This window comes from Sapajus apella, unplaced genomic scaffold, assembly GCF_009761245.1.
Source record: "Sapajus apella isolate SASKATOON/1434 unplaced genomic scaffold, GSC_monkey_1.0 scaffold37, whole genome shotgun sequence".
NCBI lineage: Eukaryota > Metazoa > Chordata > Mammalia > Primates > Cebidae > Sapajus > Sapajus apella.
In genome coordinates this window covers 20507134-20523112 of record NW_022436977.1, presented here as the reverse complement: position 1 = coordinate 20523112, position 15979 = coordinate 20507134, and the positions used below count along the sequence as shown (strand labels likewise).

Here is a 15979-nt window from a genome sequence, read left to right as displayed (position 1 = left end):
TTTTTTTTTTTGAGACGGAGTTTCGCTCTTGCTACCCAGGCTGGAGTGCAATGGCGCGATCTCGGCTCACCGCAACCTCCGTCTCCTGGGTTCAGGCAATTCTCCTGCCTCAGCCTCCTGAGTCGCTGGGATTACAGGCACACGCCACCATGCCCAGCTAATTTTTTGTATTTTTAGTAGAGACGGGGTTTCACCATGTTGACCAGGATGGTCTTGATCTCTTGACCTCGTGATCCACCCGCCTCGGCCTCCCAAAGTGGTGGGATTACAGGCTTGAGCCACCGCGCCCGGCCCTTGTTTGTTTGTTTTTTTAAGATGGAATCTCACTCTGTCACCCAGGCTGGAGAGTGCAATGATGTGATCTTGGCACACTGCAACCTCCGCCTCCTGAGTTAAAGTGGTTCTCCTGTCTCAGCCTCCCAAGTAGCTGGGACGAGTAGTAGGCACGTGCCACCGCACCTGGCTAATTTTTTTTTTAGTAGAGATGGGATTTCACTGTGTTAGCCAGGGTGGTCTCGATCTCCTGACCTCCTGATCTGCCCATCTCGGCCTCCCAAAGTGCTGGGATTATAGGCGTGAGCCACTGTGCTTGGCCATGTTTTCATTTCTTATTTACAGTTGCATTTAGAGTCTCTGGAATAGAGTCTCTGCTTTGTGAGTCAGAGAATCCTGATATGTCAGTTTCGTTTCGTTTCTTTTCTTTTTTTTTTTTTTTTTTTTTTTTTTTTTTTTTTTTTTTTTTTTTTTTGAGGCAGAGTTTCACTCTTGTTGCTCAGGCTAGGGTGCAATGGCTCGATTTCAGCTCACCACAACCTCTGCCTCCTGGATTCAAGTGATTCTCCTGCCTCAGCCTCCCGAGTAGCTGGGATTACAGGCATGTGCCACCATGCCTGGCTAATTTTATATTTTTTAGTAGAGACGGGGTTTCTCCATGTTGGTCAGGCTGGTCTCGAACTCCCCACCTCAGGTGATCCACCCACCTCAGCTCCCAAAGTGCTGGGATTATAGGCGTTAGGCACTGCACCTGGCCAGAGTTTCTTATTTTTTAGCAGTGCAGCAATGGCTTGAAATCACAACTCTTCTAACCTCCCTGTTTAATCTAATGATTCATTATTATTTAAAAATTACAAATTTTATATTAAAATATTGCTAAATTCTGAAATAACTTTTAGTAAAATTTAGAAACATATATTTTAAATAAATATATTATTGCAAAGCAAAACTAGAATACTCTTGCTGTGTTTTCATATTACATATGATATATATATATATGAAATACACACACACACACACACACACACACACACACACGTTATATGCCACATAATGATGTAATGATGTTTAGATCAGGATGGACCACCTTATGTTCCCATAAGTTTATAGTACCATATTTTTACTGTACTTTTTTAATGCTTAGGTACATGAATGCTTAACATTTTGTTATAATTGCCTACAGTATTTGGTATTCGGTACAGTAGCATGCTGAGCAGGTGGGTTGCCTAGGAGTAGTAGGCTATACCATGTAGCCTAGGTGTATAGTAGACAATATCATCTTGGTCTGTGTAAGTACACTGTATGATTGTACAGTGATGGAATCACTAAAGGTGTTTTTCTCGAAACATACCCCAGTTGTTATGTGATGCATTACTTTATATAGAAAAATTTAGAAATTGCAAAATAATAATTTACTAAATCATAATGAAGTTACAGAGATTGCATGATGCTGCACACTAGAGTCCCAGCTACTTCAGAGGGTGAGGTGGGAGGATCATTTGATCCCAGGAGACAGAGATTACAGTGAGGTAAGATTGTGCCACTGCACTCTAGCCTTGTTGACAGAGCAAGACCCTGTCTTTAAAGAATAAAAGGCAGGGAAAGGGGGCCAGGCATAGTGGCTCATACCTGTGATCCCAGCACTTCGGGAAGGCAAGGTGGGTGGATCACTTTGGCTCAGGAGTTCCAGACCAGTCTGGGCAACACAGCAGAACTCCATCTCTACAAAAAACATTTTTTTAATTAGCTGGACTTGATGGTGTATGCTTGCTGGGAGGCTGAGGTGGAAGGATGGCTTGAGTCTGGGAAGTCAAGGCTGCAGTGAACTAAGATCATGGCGTTGCACTCCAGCCTTGGTGACAGGACAAGACCCTGACTTTGTTTTATTTAAAAATAAAAAAAAGTGCTTGCAGGGCATGGTGGCTCACGCCTGTAATCCCAGCATTTTGGGAGGCCAAGGTGGGCAAATCACCTGAGGTCGGGAGTTGAGACCAGCCTGACCAACTTGGAGAAACCCTGTCTTTACTAAAAATACAAAAACTTAGCCAGGTTTGGTGGTACATGCCTATAACCCGAGCTACTTGGGAGGCTGCGGCAGGAGAATTGCTTGAACCCAGGAGGCAGAGGTTGCAGTGAGCTGAGATTGAGCCATTGCACTTCAGCCTGGGCAACAAGAGTGAAACTGTCTCCCCTCCTCAAAAAAAGCACTTAACACAAAAATCTTTTATGTTTATTCGCATATTTTTCATTATAGTATTCATACCTTAATACATTTAGGATTTTATCTGGTACTGTTTATCTAATGCTTGCAGAAATTCATTTAGTGTGTGTCTCTCACTAGTTTTATGTTTATGTTTTTGGAGCACATACTCATTACATGCTATCCTTTATTCAAATTTGTCTTAATTCTACAGATTCTCAATCTGTTTGATGTACTTAATGTGTATGCTTAGTCCTCCCATCATTATCTGAAGCTCATTTTTCTAGTGTATTCCTCAGAAAAGATTCATGGGGTCTGAGCGCAGTGGCTTAGGCCTGTAATCCCAGTACTTTGGGAGGCCGAGGTGGGCAGATCACCTGAGATCAGCAGTTTGAGATCAGCCTGGCAAATATAGTGAAACCCATCTCTACTAAAAAAAAAAGAAAAAGAAAAATACAAAAATTAGCCAGGTGTGTTGGTAGGTACCTGTGATCCCAGCTACTAGGGAGGCTAAGGCAGGAAAATTGCTTGAACCTGGAGGTGGAGGTTGTGTTGAGCAGAGATTGCGCCACTGCCCTCCTGCCTGAGCGACAAGAGCCAGACTCTGTCTCAAAAAAAAAATTAAGACCCATGGGGACCATATTCTGAGTTTTTACATGTTGATAACAGTGCCCTTTATGCTCAAAAATCAGTTTTGCTGGATATAAAATCCTTAGCTCACATTTTATCTTGATCATTTTAGATGTTATTCTATTTTCTTCCAGCATGAAAAGCATTTCTGTCAAATGTTTTATAATTTTTCTCTCTCTCTTTTTTTTTTTTTTTTTTTTTTTTTTTAAGTTGTTACATTTAGAATATGTCTTGGATTGGGCCAGGCATGGTGGCTCAGGCCTGTAATCCCAGCACTTTGGTAGGCCAAGGTGGGCATATCACTTCAGGTCAGGAGTTCAAGAACAGCCTGACAAACATGGCGAAATCCCGTCTCTAATAATAATTCAAAAATTAGTTGGGTGTGGTGGTGAGTGCCTGTCATCCCAGCTGCTTGGGTGGCTGCAGCAGGAGAATTGCTCGAACCCAGGAGGTGGAGGTTTCAGGGAGCCGAGATGGCACTACTCAGTGCACTCCAGCCTGGGTGAGAGTGAGACTGTCTAAATAAAAAATAAAACATGTCTTGAATTGACATGTTAGTTAGTCCTGGCTTTTACATTTTCTCCATTTCTTTTAAAAAAAAAATCGTTTTTTCCCTTGCCAGGTGTGGTGGCCATCACCTATCGTCCCGGCTACTAAGGAGACCGAGGCAGGAGGATTGCTTGAACCTGGGAGTTTGAGACCAGTTTGGGCAACTTAGTGAGACCCTGGCTCTCAAAAAAGCAAAATTGTTCATTTTACCCTCTTTCTTTTAAAGGTAGAATCTAATGTTTACTCTGTCTTGGGCCCCTTCTAGTGTAGTTTTTATTTCTGAAATGATTTGTAAAAATTTTTGAAATCTTTTGTTCTGTTTCTGAGTTTTTTTTCCTCTTCTTATGTCTCTCCTTTCCTCTCCCTCTCCCTCTCCCTTTCCCTTTCCTTTTTGTTTTTGGTTTCCTTTTTTTTTTTTGGAAATAGGATCTTGCTATATTGCCTAGGCTGGAGTGCAATGGCACAGTCATGGCTCACTGCAGCCTTAAACCCCTATACTCAAGTGATCCTCTTGCCACAGCCTCTTGAGTTGCTGGGACTGTAGGCACCTGCCACCATGATTGGTTAATTTTTAAATTTTTTCTGTAGAAATGGAATCTTGGTGTGTATCCCAGGCTGATCTCAAACTCCTGGCCTCAAGTGATCCTCCTGCCTCAACCTCCCAAAGTGCTAGAATTACAGGCATGAGCCTCCATACCTGGCCTCGTATTTTTCTGATGTATTTTGTCTCGTTTTGAAATAAAAGATTGTAATTTTAATCTTTTCCCTATGCATGTTTTTCTTACATGTGTTCTTTATAGAGGTATTATTTGGCTCCATGTGTGTTTCATCATAATAGTTTTGTGTGGGATTTTTATATCTACACTTTCTTGATCATTTTTATGTGAAAGTAGTTTTTCTGAATTTTCAGAAACTTTTATAGTTCAGGGTATCTCTTTGAACAAATTTTGTTTTTATGTAGTGTTTTCAAAATATTAGTGATGCTTTTTGAGTTTTGTCTTTTATTTCCACTGTGTGTTTATTTGGAGTTTCTCTTTACTTTCTTTTGTGCCTGCCCTACCAACATTTGATTTCACTCCCAATACTTCCCCCTCAGTATGGAAACTGTTCTAGACGGGGCCCAGAGTTGGTCAGTTTCAAGAGTTCATAGGAGCAGTCTCTTCCTGTCATTTCAATTCTAACCATAGACCTCTTATGCTATTGGACTGGACAGCAACTCCCCAACTTCCCTTCCCCTTGTTTCATTTGCTGTTGTCAACTTGGCCTGCTGTGGTTTCCAGTGACTACCTACCTGTCAGGTGTTTGGGGCTTCCGTTCTCAGGTGTGCCACGTCACTTGTTGCTTCCTTCTGTTTTCCTTTGCACTGGTGTATATGGACATTTAGGAATTTTGCCTGTTGGTGTGTCCTCATCTGCTTGCATTTTCGAGTTTGTGGGGAATACCTTGTGTTCTGGTTTTGTTTTAAATGTTGCCCATGGGTTTTTGTTGCTTCTTTAGTTCTCTGTATTTATGTGGGGATTCATAGATTTAAGAACACCACCTTACCAAGATTTTCCCCCTTAATTGCCTATCTTAGAGACAACTTTGAAAAATACAAATTTTGCACTGAGGGGGTATGGCAGTGCCAGGCCCCACCTTCACCCCCACCCCCTGTTTTTGGGCAATATGTGACTTGCCAGCACATTCAATGGGCCTCTCTCTCCTACCCTGAGTCACTTAAGGAAATGATCTCTATTCTTTGGGACAGTTCTAAAAATGAGGGAAAGCATTCTGTAATTCAGTATTTTGATAGCATGGAAAACTTAGTGGACCTTGGGGGAAGGGATCTGAATTGTGAGGATGCTGTAATTATATTTGTATATTGTAACTACATTCATATTCTTACAACTCTGTCAAATTTTTTCTGTGTTTTCTACTACTATTTGATACTACCTGTAATTGCAGTTTGTTTTTCCTGTATATGAAAAACAGAGGAAAGTATATTATACCATGTTTTCTCATTTTAATATTATAACCTGTAAGGCAGAATGACTGTGCTTAGTGTGTGTTTTTTTTTTTTTTTTTTTCTCTTAAGGAAGAGAGAGAAAATCCTTCAAAACGGAGTAGAATTGAACGTGATATAGATAACAATTTGATCACATCAACACCAAGAGCAGGAGAAAAACCTAACAAACAGATATCTCGAGTAAGACGGAAAAGTCAAGTAAATGGAGGTTTGTTAATATTTAGATACTGTTTTATTTAGGTGTAAGCAGAGATCTCACCTGACGCATTTCTTAGGTATTTTTAAAAATCTACTTTGAGGCCGGGTGCATTGGCTCACACCTGTAATCCTCACATTTTGAGAGGCCAAGGTCAGTGGATCATTTGAGGCCAGGAATTTGAGGTCAGCCTGGCCAACATGACAAAACCCCGTCTCTACTAAAATCACACACAAATAATTAGCCAGGCGTGGTGGTGCTTGCCTGTAATTTCAGCTACTCAGGTGGCTGAAGCTTGAGAATTGCTTGAACCCAGGAGGCGGAGGTTGCAGTAAGCTGAGATTGTGCCACTGTACTCCAGCCTGAGTGACAGAGTAATACTATGTCTCAAAAACAAAACAAAACTACTATGAGTAATTTTTGCCTCAGTTTTGTAATCTTTGTATTAGGTATTAGTAATATGTAGTGAAATAAAAATGTGCTACTTTAAAAATTTTACTTTGAATTAAAGTAAGTAGAGTAACTATATACTTTTATGCTTTTTGCATAAAATATGTATGAGTCAACATTTTGGACATCCTGATAAACTCATTTCTTAAAGCAATAATGTTTGTGACTTAATTTAATTGAAATATGTACCAAATTTTTTCCTAGATTATGCTACTTAAGAGCTCAGAGGGGACTTGCATCACTTAGTCCAGTAGTTCTTAATTAGGGGTGGTTTTTTCCTCTAAGGGACATTTGTCAATATCTAGAGACCTTTTTGGTTGTCACAACATGTGGACGGGTGGCTTCCAGTGTCTAGCAGGTGGATGTCAGAGATGTTATTAAACATCCCACAATACATAGGACAGCTCTTCAAAACAAAGAATTATCAGACTGAAATGTCAATAGTGTAGCTGTTGATAAATCTGTCAATACCTTATTGTATAGCAGAGAAACTCCTCAAAGTCAAAAAGGAGGAGGAAAAACATTAAGGAAAAGCAGAGACAGCTATAACTTTAGAGCAACTGTCCCTAACCTTTTGGCACCAGCGACCAGTTTTGTGGAAGACACAGTTTTTTCCACTGTCAGTGATGGGGATAGCTTCTGGATGACATTGTTCCATCTCAGATCATCAGACATTAGTTAGATTCTCATAAGTATCACACAACCTAGATCCCTTGCATGTGCAGTTCACAATAGGGTTCATATTCCTAAAAGAATATAATGCAGCAGCTTATCTGCAGATAAGGTAGTAGAGGCAGAGCTCAGCCATTAATGCTTGCTCACCTCCTGCTGTATGGCCCAGTTCCTAATAGGCTGCGGACTGGTACCAGTGGGTATGGGGTTAGGGATCCCTGCTTTAGATTATGGAGTACTATTTTGACCAGTGCTGTCTTAAACACAGCAGCAATTTCTCCCCTTGTCTCTGCCTAATGCAATAATAAATCTTTATTGTTAGAAAAAACAAACCAGACGGGGGGAAAAGAAGACTGAGACAAGACAAGGGGGGAAAAAATAGAGAAACAACTTAAGCTGGGCACGGTGGCTCATGGCTGCAATCCCAGCACTTTGGAAGTTTGAGACCAGCCTGACCAACATGGTGAAACCCCGTCTTTACTAAAAATACAAAAATTAGCTGAGCAAGGTGGTGTGCGCCTATAATCCCAGCTACTCAGGTGACTGAAGCAGCAGAATTGCTTGAACCCAGGAGGCAGAGGTTGCAGTGAGCTGAGATCTTGCCACTGCATTCCAGCCTAGGCGACAGAGCGAGACTTGGTCTCAGAAATAAATAAAAAAAAAAAATTTAAGGTGGGGGCCAGGCCTGGTGGCTCACATCTGTAATCCCAGTACTTTGGGAGGCCAAGGTGGGCGGAGCATGAGGTCAGGAGATAAGACCATCCTGGCTAATATGGTGAAACCCCATCTCGACTAAAATACGAAAAAATTAGCCTGGCGTGGTGGCATGCATCTGTAGTCCCAGCTACTTGGGAGGCTGAGGCAGGAGAGTCACTTGAACCCAGGAGACAGAGTTTGCAGTGAGCCGAGATCACGGCACTACCCTCCAGCCTGGGTAAGAAGAGCAAGACTACATCTCAAAAAAAAGAAGAAGAAACAAGTTAAAAGAACATAGCAAAGAAGGAAATAAATAAATGGTAGACATCAAGTGTGGAAAGTTAAAGAATGATTAATTAGAACAGTTGATTTTACTTTTGCATTAAATAAAAAATATCTGTGGAACATATTTATTTACAGGAAACTTACCGTTATTCTCCTTAGCCACTCTGAGATGGTGCCTCAGTGTCCACAAGTAATTTTTGACACTGCTGTATATAGTCTTTGCTTCAGTAGATTTATGTTGCCTCTACTCATTTAGCTGTCATTCATTATATAGAAACAGATGTGAGGGAAGTGTTTTTGGGTTTCTTGTTTGTTTGTTTTTGTCTGTCTGTTTTGAGATGGAGTCTCTCTCTGTTGCCCAGGCTGGAGTGTAGTGGTGAGATCTTGGCCCACTGCAATCTCCACCTCCCAGGTTCAAGCAGTTCTCTGCCTTAGCCTCCTAAGTAGTTGAGATTACAGGCTCCTGCCACCATGCACAGCTAATTTTTGTATTTTTATTAGAGACGGGGTTTCACCATATTGGCCAGGCTGGTCTTGAACTCCTAACCTCCTAATCCACCTGCCTCAGCCTCCCAAAGTGCTGGGATTATAGCATGAGCCACCACACCCAACAAGGGAAGGTTTTATGAAGTAGAACCATCCCAGAATATAAAATAAAAAATAAAATAATTTGTGTTTTAGATAGTAGGAACTAGTTTGCTTGCTTACAAAGAGTTTTCTTCATTTTGTATTATACTGTGTTGATTTGAAGACTTTCAGTCTACAGGTGTAAATCTACTTTGAAAAAATTCACTAAATGTTAGCATTAGAAACACATACAGAGCATTTGACTTAGAAGTAATTTACCTCAGGCTTTCTTTAATAAGCTCTTCTGAACATTAGCATTAATTAGCTTTCATGAAGTATTTTGAGAGAAAAAGAGTTACTTCAATAAATGATTTATAACATTTCTGAAAGTCAGTATTTTCTAGATCATGACTTTTTTCTTTTTTCTTTTTTAGAAGCTGGTAGTTACGAAATGACAAATCAACATGTAAAACAAAATGGAAAATTAGAAGATAATCCTTCCTCTGGCAGTCCTCCAAGGACTACTTTGTTGGGGACCATATTTTCACCTGTCTTCAACTTTTTTTCACCAGCAAATAAAAATGGTAAGTATAAACCATTAGCTGTGATTTGGGTTTTTTAAAATGCAGTTTTTTTGTTGTTGTTGTTTTTTGTTTTTTTTAAGATGAAGTATCGTTTTGTTGCCCTGGCTGGAGTGCAGTGATGTGATCTTCGCTCACAGCAACCTCCACCTCCTAGGTGCAAGCAATATTCCTCCCTCAGCCTTCCCAGTGGCTGGGACTATAGGTGCCCACCACCACCCCCAGATAATTTTTTTCTGTATTTTTGGTAGAGACAGGGTTTCACCATGTTAACCAGGCTGGTCTCAAAATCTTGACCTTCAAGTGATCTGCCCACCTTGGCCTCCCAAAGTGCTGGGATTATGGATGTGAGCCACTGCGCCCAGCAAAAAAATACATAGTTTTTTAAAATACATACTTTTTTATTTTATTAGTGAATTTTGTCAGCATCTCATTTGTTTGCCACCTCATTAAAAATATACAGCTCCTTGTGAGCTGGGTGTGGTGACTGATGCCCATAATCCAAACGCTTCGGGAGTCTGAGAAAGGAGAATTGCTCAAGGGCAGGAGTTTGAGACTAGCCTGGGCAACATAGTAAGGCCCTGTCTCTACAGAAAAAGTAAAAATTATTCAAGTGCACTGTAGTCCTAGCTACTTCAAAGGCCGAAGTGGGAGGAATGCTTGAACCCAGCAGTTTGAACCCAGGAATTTGAAGCTGCAGTGAGCTATGATTACACCATTGCACTCAAGCTTGGACAGCCAAGTGGGACCCTGTCTCTTAAAAAAATAAAAGAAAAAGAATGGAATGGCCCTGTCCTCTGGTGGGGGCGGTGGGAGTAGTGGCTCACAAAAGGCTTGAAAGAAAAGCTGAATCTGGAAAGGTGGTAAAAGGCATTCCAGGTAGGAGCAGCATGAGTAGAGGCCTTGCAGCAGAAAACAGCATAGTGTATTTGAGAGTGTACTTCAGTTTATAATTGATGGAACTGTGGATTTGAGAAGGGATAAGGTAGGAGAGCTATGAAGAAGTCATACTATAGAGCTAACCTAGTAAGATGATAAACTTTATTCAAGTAGGTGATAATTGAAAGGTGTTTTTTTTTTCCAAAGTGAAAGCAAGTTTCTTAAAGTAAAGCAATAAAGAATGGCTACTCCATAGGCAGAGCAGCCTGAAAGGTTTTAAGTTGGTGAATAATATGATCTGATTTATGTTTTATAAAGATCACTTGGGGAATAGTGTGTAGGGTAGATTCTGAAGAGGCTGTAGGCAGGTAGAACAATTAGTAGACTTGGAATAGTTCTTGTGAGACTTGATGAGACCTTAATTGTATTAGAGAAGACAGGAAGGATCAGAGGACAGAAAATAGACACATTTTTGGTGTAGATTGGAGGTGAAAGAGAATAGAGAACATGACAGAAGAGTAGAAGATTTAAGGAAAATAAAGTCCCTGGGAGATAGATAGTTGAGTGTAATTTGGGCCATGATGAGTTTGAGATGCCATGAAATATTCAAATAAAAATATTCAGGGCCAGTCATGGTGGCTCACACTTGTAATCCCAGCACTTTGAGAGGCCGAGGTGGGCGGATCATGAGGTCAGGAGATCGAGGCCATCCCAGCCAACATGGTGAAAACCTTGTCACTACTAAAAATACAAAAATAAGCTGGGCTTGGTGGCGCATGCCTATAATCCCAGCTAGTCAGGAGGCTGAGACAGGAGAATCGCTTGAACTAGTGAGTCAGCGGTTGCAGTGAGCTGAGATCATGCCATTGCATTCCAGTCCAGAAGACAGTGTGAACTCCATCTCAAAAAATTATAATATTTGGTAGTAATATTTTTTTTTCATGCTGAAGAATCTGTAAAGATATATACAGAAATAGATGCTTAGAGAAGGAGTTGAAGTTTGATAATTATAAGAGATGATCTCTCTCTCCCTCCCTCCCTCCCTCCCTCTCTCTCCCTCCCTCCCTCCCTCCCTCTCCCTCCCTCACTCCCTCCTCCTCCCCCCACCCCCCCTTGCCCTCCCCCACCCCCATCTCCACGCCCCTGTCTCCCCCTCTCTCTCTTTCTGTCTTATTTGGATTATGACCAGTCCTTGTATTTTTTGTTCCATAGCCTGGGACTAGGGTCTGAGAAGCCTGTTGGTTATATTAATTCAAGAGGGATTTCTTGATGGATGACAGTGAAAGAATAAGAAATCAAGGATACTGAGGCTGCCAGCTTGAGAGTGGGTTTAAGTAATACACCACGAAGTCTAACAAGATGAGGAGGGTGGTAAAGAAGTGTTTGAGGGATGTGTTTGGAATTAAACAGACTGGCCTTTATCAAGTTTGAAGATCACATATAATGGGAGTATGAGATATATAATTTGAAGGTTAGGAGGTTGTGGTAAGTAGTTAATACAGTATTAGAATTTTAGGTTTCAGCCGGGCGCGGTGGCTCAAGCCTGTAATCCCAGCACTTTGGGAGGCCGAGGCGGGTGGATCACGAGGTCAAGAGATCGAGACCATCCTGGTCAACACGGTGAAACCCCGTCTCTACTAAAACTATAAAAAATTAGCTGGGCATGGTGGCGCGTGCCTGTAATCCCAGCGACTCAGGAGGCTGAGGCAGGAGAATTGCCTGAACCCAGGAGGCGGAGGTTGCGGGTGAGCCGAGATCGCGCCATTGCACTCCAGCCTGGGTAACATGAGTGAAACTCCGTCTCAAAAAAAAAAAAAGAATTTTAGGTTTCAGAGGTGAAATTTCTCAGTGTTAATGTCCAGGTTATGGCCATGGTAGTAACTGATAGAGAGCAGTATGAATGAAGATAGTTGGAGCTGAAGAGGGCAAGAACTTTGAGGATTAGTTGTTGGATGAGTCATTGACATCATCTGTAATAACAAGTAGACAAAATACTGTGTTAAGTAGAAGACTAAACTGGTAGCTGTGTATTAAACTCCTTTGTGATTGAGAGGATTCTTGCAGTTGATGGTAGGTGCCAGCAGTGAGGATAAGTGAAGAATTATATAGCTATGTGACATTAGTGGAAAACCAATGATTGTATAGTAGCAATGGAGATAAATGAATTCTGATTCAATTAGTATGTTGGGTATGGGAGAATAAAGAGCATTGAGGGAAAGGATCAGGAAAACCTTTTAGGAAGGAGGTTAAATTTAAAGCAACATGGGAGAAGGGATGTTCTCTAAGGAAGTTGAGAATATTGGAGGTTAATTTTGTTATTTTTATTTAAAATGACATTTGGAAGATTCCAGAAGTAAATGGAAAGACTTGGAATCTTTTTTTTTTTTTCTTTTCTTTTTTAATTGAGACAGAGTCTTGCTCTGTCACTCAGGCTGGAGTGCAGTAGTATGGTCACAGGTCACTACAGCCTTGAGCTGCTGGGCCCAAGCCATCCTCCCACTTTAGCTTCCTGAGTAGCTGGGATCACAGGTGTATACCACCACACCCAGCTAGTTTTTGTATTTTTTGTAGAGACAGTCATGTTGCCTAGGCTGGTCTCAGTCTCCTCAGCTCAAGCAGTCTGCTTGCCTCAGCCTCCCAAAGTGCTGGGATTACAGGCATGAGTCACCACACCTGACCCAGTCTTTGTTACTGAGATAGAGTTTTGCTGAGAAATTATTCTGTCGTTTAATTAAAAGCTTCTCATGATTAGAACAGTTAGCTAATTTTTTGATACCTCTGGTTGAAAAATTACAATTGCACACATGACTAGGATGCAGAAACTTTGCTCACAAATGTTACTGTATCCCGTAAGCCTTCATTCCTCATTGTTTGAAATGGCTAGCAAAGATTCTCTAAAAAAACATTCTCGGCTTTGCTCCTGTAGGAATTATCAGCCTAAATAAATATATTGTACAGCGATGTTGTATTTAGTTTTTCTAAATAGTTGGATTTTTAAATGATAATAGTACACTGAATTATGATTTTAGGAACGTCAGGATCAGATTCTCCAGGACAGGCCGTGGAAGCTGAAGAAATAGTAAAACAGCTTGATATGGAACAGGTGGATGAGATCACTACCAGTACTACTACATCAGCTAATGGAGCAACTTACTCAAATCAAGCAGTTCAAGTGAGAGCATCAATAAACAATGGTTTAGAAGAAGCAGAAGAAACAGTTAATCGTGATATCCCACCCCTTACAGGTGAAGAAAATTTCTTATACATCTTCATGAGTAGTTGATAAAAATACAATATTTCATATTTTTCTTAAATAAGCAGATTATATGCATAGGTTTTTCTTCCTGGAAGTTTAAAAAAAAAATTAAAATTGGAAACAAAACTTTGTCCCAAAAATCCAAAGTCATTTTGAAATTGAATATTGTTTTAAAGGTTTTTACCAAGTATTAGTCATTTCACAGTTTAATTATTTCCACTAATCTCATTGCTTGGAGAAATTTGACACAACAAAATACATGCTCATGTTCATGAACATCCTTATTATTATTGCACAAGTCTTGGACCCTTATGTCTGAGGTCTTTACCTAGAAGCAGTTTCATACCTTCAGATTTGTTTCATTACAGCTATGAGATCCCCCCCATAGGTGCTTCTGTTCCTAGATCTCCTCATATACCTAAGTTTGCAGCCTGACCTGGATCTGCCAAACATAATTACTGGGTTTCTGAGCCAGTTGTCCTTGAAATGTGAAAACACATGGATCAGGAATTTATTACCTCTGAGTATTGTGGTAGATAGATAAGGTAAAAGATGGAATTGTGTTCCATCATTCTTAAAACCAGAAATAAAACCAAAGAAGGCCATCTTATTAGGGCATGGAGATTTCATCTTAAATTTTTTTTTGTTTGTTTATTGTGGTACCAGGTATTTGAGAGAGCCCAGTAAATATATGTTAGTTAAGAAACCTAATTTGGGGCCAGGCATGATGGCTCAGGCCTGTAATCCCAGCACTTTAGGAAGCCAAGACAGGAGGATTGCTTGAAGTCAAGAGTTTGAGACCATCTTGAGCAAAATAGCCAGATGCCATGTAGGGTGGAGTCTAGCTCTGTCCCTCAGGCTGGACAGTGCACTGGCACGATCATGACTCACTGCATCCTCTGCTTCCTGGGTTTATGCAATTCGCCTGCCTCATCCTCCTGAGTAGATGGGATTACGGGCATGTACCACCACGCCCAGCTAATTTATTTTTAACTTTTAGTAGAGACGGGGTTTCATCATGTTGACCAGGCTAGCCTCGAACTCCTAACCTCAAATGATCCACCTCAGCCTCCCATAGTGACAGGATTACACGCATGAACCACCTCGCCTGGCCAAAAAAATGGTTTGTTTTTTAAATTAACAGGGGTGGTGGCGTGTGCCTGTCGTCTTAGTTACTCAGGAGGCTAGAGGAGGAGGTTTGCTTGAGCCCAGGAGTTCCAGACTACCATGAGCTATGATTGAGTCACTGCAATCCAGCCTAGGCAGCAGAGCAAGATCCAGTCTTGGGAAAGAAAAAAAGAAACATAGTTTGGTTTAAGGAAGTAGAATAATATACAGATGGTTCCTGAGTTACAGTGGTTCATCTTCAAATTTTTTTACTTTACAGTGGGTTTATCAGGGTGTTAAATGCATTTTGACTTATGATATTTGTGACTTATGATCGGTTTATTGGGATATAGCCCCATCATAAGCCTAGGTGCATCTGTACTTCTCTCAGCTATAAAAAGGAAGCTTTTAAAAAAGTCACTGACATTTAAGGAAAATATGGTACAATTATGAAGCTTCTATATAGTGCAATCCAGTAATACCAATATGAAGGAACAAGCAGCAAAATAGGAAAGGTTTATTTTAAAGTCATCAAGTAAAAGATTCATATCTATAATGTTAAATTTATATTAATATGAGCCGGGCGCGGTGGCTCAAGCCTGTAATCCCAGCACTTTGGGAGGCCGAGGCGGGTGGATCACGAGGTCAAGAGATCGAGACCATCCTGGTCAACATGGTGAAACCCCGTCTCTACTAAAACTACAAAAAATTAGCTGGGCATGGTGGTGCGTGCCTGTAATCCCAGCTACTCAGGAGGCTGAGGCAGGAGAATTGCCTGAACCCAGGAGGCGGAGGTTGCGGTGAGCCGAGATCGCGCCATTGCACTCCAGCCTGGGTAACAAGAGCGAAACTCCGTCTCGGGAAAAAAAAAAAAAAAAAAAAAAAATTTATATTAATATGGAATCTAACAAGCAAATCAATTACGTTCATTTTGTGGGTGATACTTTCAATTAACCCACCTTTGACCCATCATTTAATGCTTATTACTTTGCCCATTGGGTATAAGACTAATGAAGTAAAGTATAGACTAAAGTTCAGAGTTTTGGTTTCCTGTTTGATGTTTGTTCTATATTTTCATGCTGGTATATAAGCCTTTGTATATATTTTTTCTGACAACTGTGAGGATGGAGAAAGGATTTCTGTAACCTTAGGAGTTTCTAGAAGGGAAAATTAAAATTTACTATAGTTGTCACAGTTATTCATTTATTCCTCCAATGTTTATGAGCACCTATTTTTCTGTGATGGGAACTGTTGATGAATTGACCTCTGAGGAGTTTGTTATCTAACTGAAGAGCCAAGTATACAGAAACACCACCATACAGTATGGTGAGTGCTGCTACAAAGAAGTGAGTTAAATGACATGGTGTGACATACTGCAGTTACTCTATTAGGATGATCATGAGAACATAGAGGTAACATTTATACTGATCTTAAAAGATGAATATGAGTGACAAACATATTCTTTTCCTTGAGAACATAGCCAAAGAGAAAAAGAAGGTAGGAAGCTGGTGGCTTTGTTACTTTGGATGACTTATTTAAGCCCTTGAGACAGTTTCAAATACAGGTTTCTCAGCTTTAACATGGCTATTATAATATAAGGTTTTGCAGGCTAAATGACATAAAATATGCAAAA

General features: G+C 40.6%; 1 protein-coding gene and 1 long non-coding RNA gene across 4 annotated transcripts in view; one reads left to right on the top strand and one right to left on the bottom strand.

The window, feature by feature from the left end:
- Positions 1-15979, top strand: part of CTDSPL2 (CTD small phosphatase like 2) — a 112039-nt gene that overhangs the window by 57997 nt on the left and 38063 nt on the right. For all 3 annotated transcript variants that reach the window (XM_032297625.1, XM_032297622.1, XM_032297623.1), the window contains exons 3-5: positions 5727-5865; positions 8958-9107; positions 13013-13228. In XM_032297625.1, coding sequence (XP_032153516.1) covers positions 5727-5865; positions 8958-9107; positions 13013-13228 — 505 coding nt within the window. The remainder of the gene's footprint in view (positions 1-5726; positions 5866-8957; positions 9108-13012; positions 13229-15979) is intronic.
- On the bottom strand, positions 1977-14908 carry LOC116564472. The gene is made up of 3 exons (XR_004274914.1): positions 14772-14908; positions 7005-7007; positions 1977-1987 (listed from the first exon to the last, which is right to left on the bottom strand). It is a non-coding gene; the product is annotated as an uncharacterized LOC116564472 (long non-coding RNA).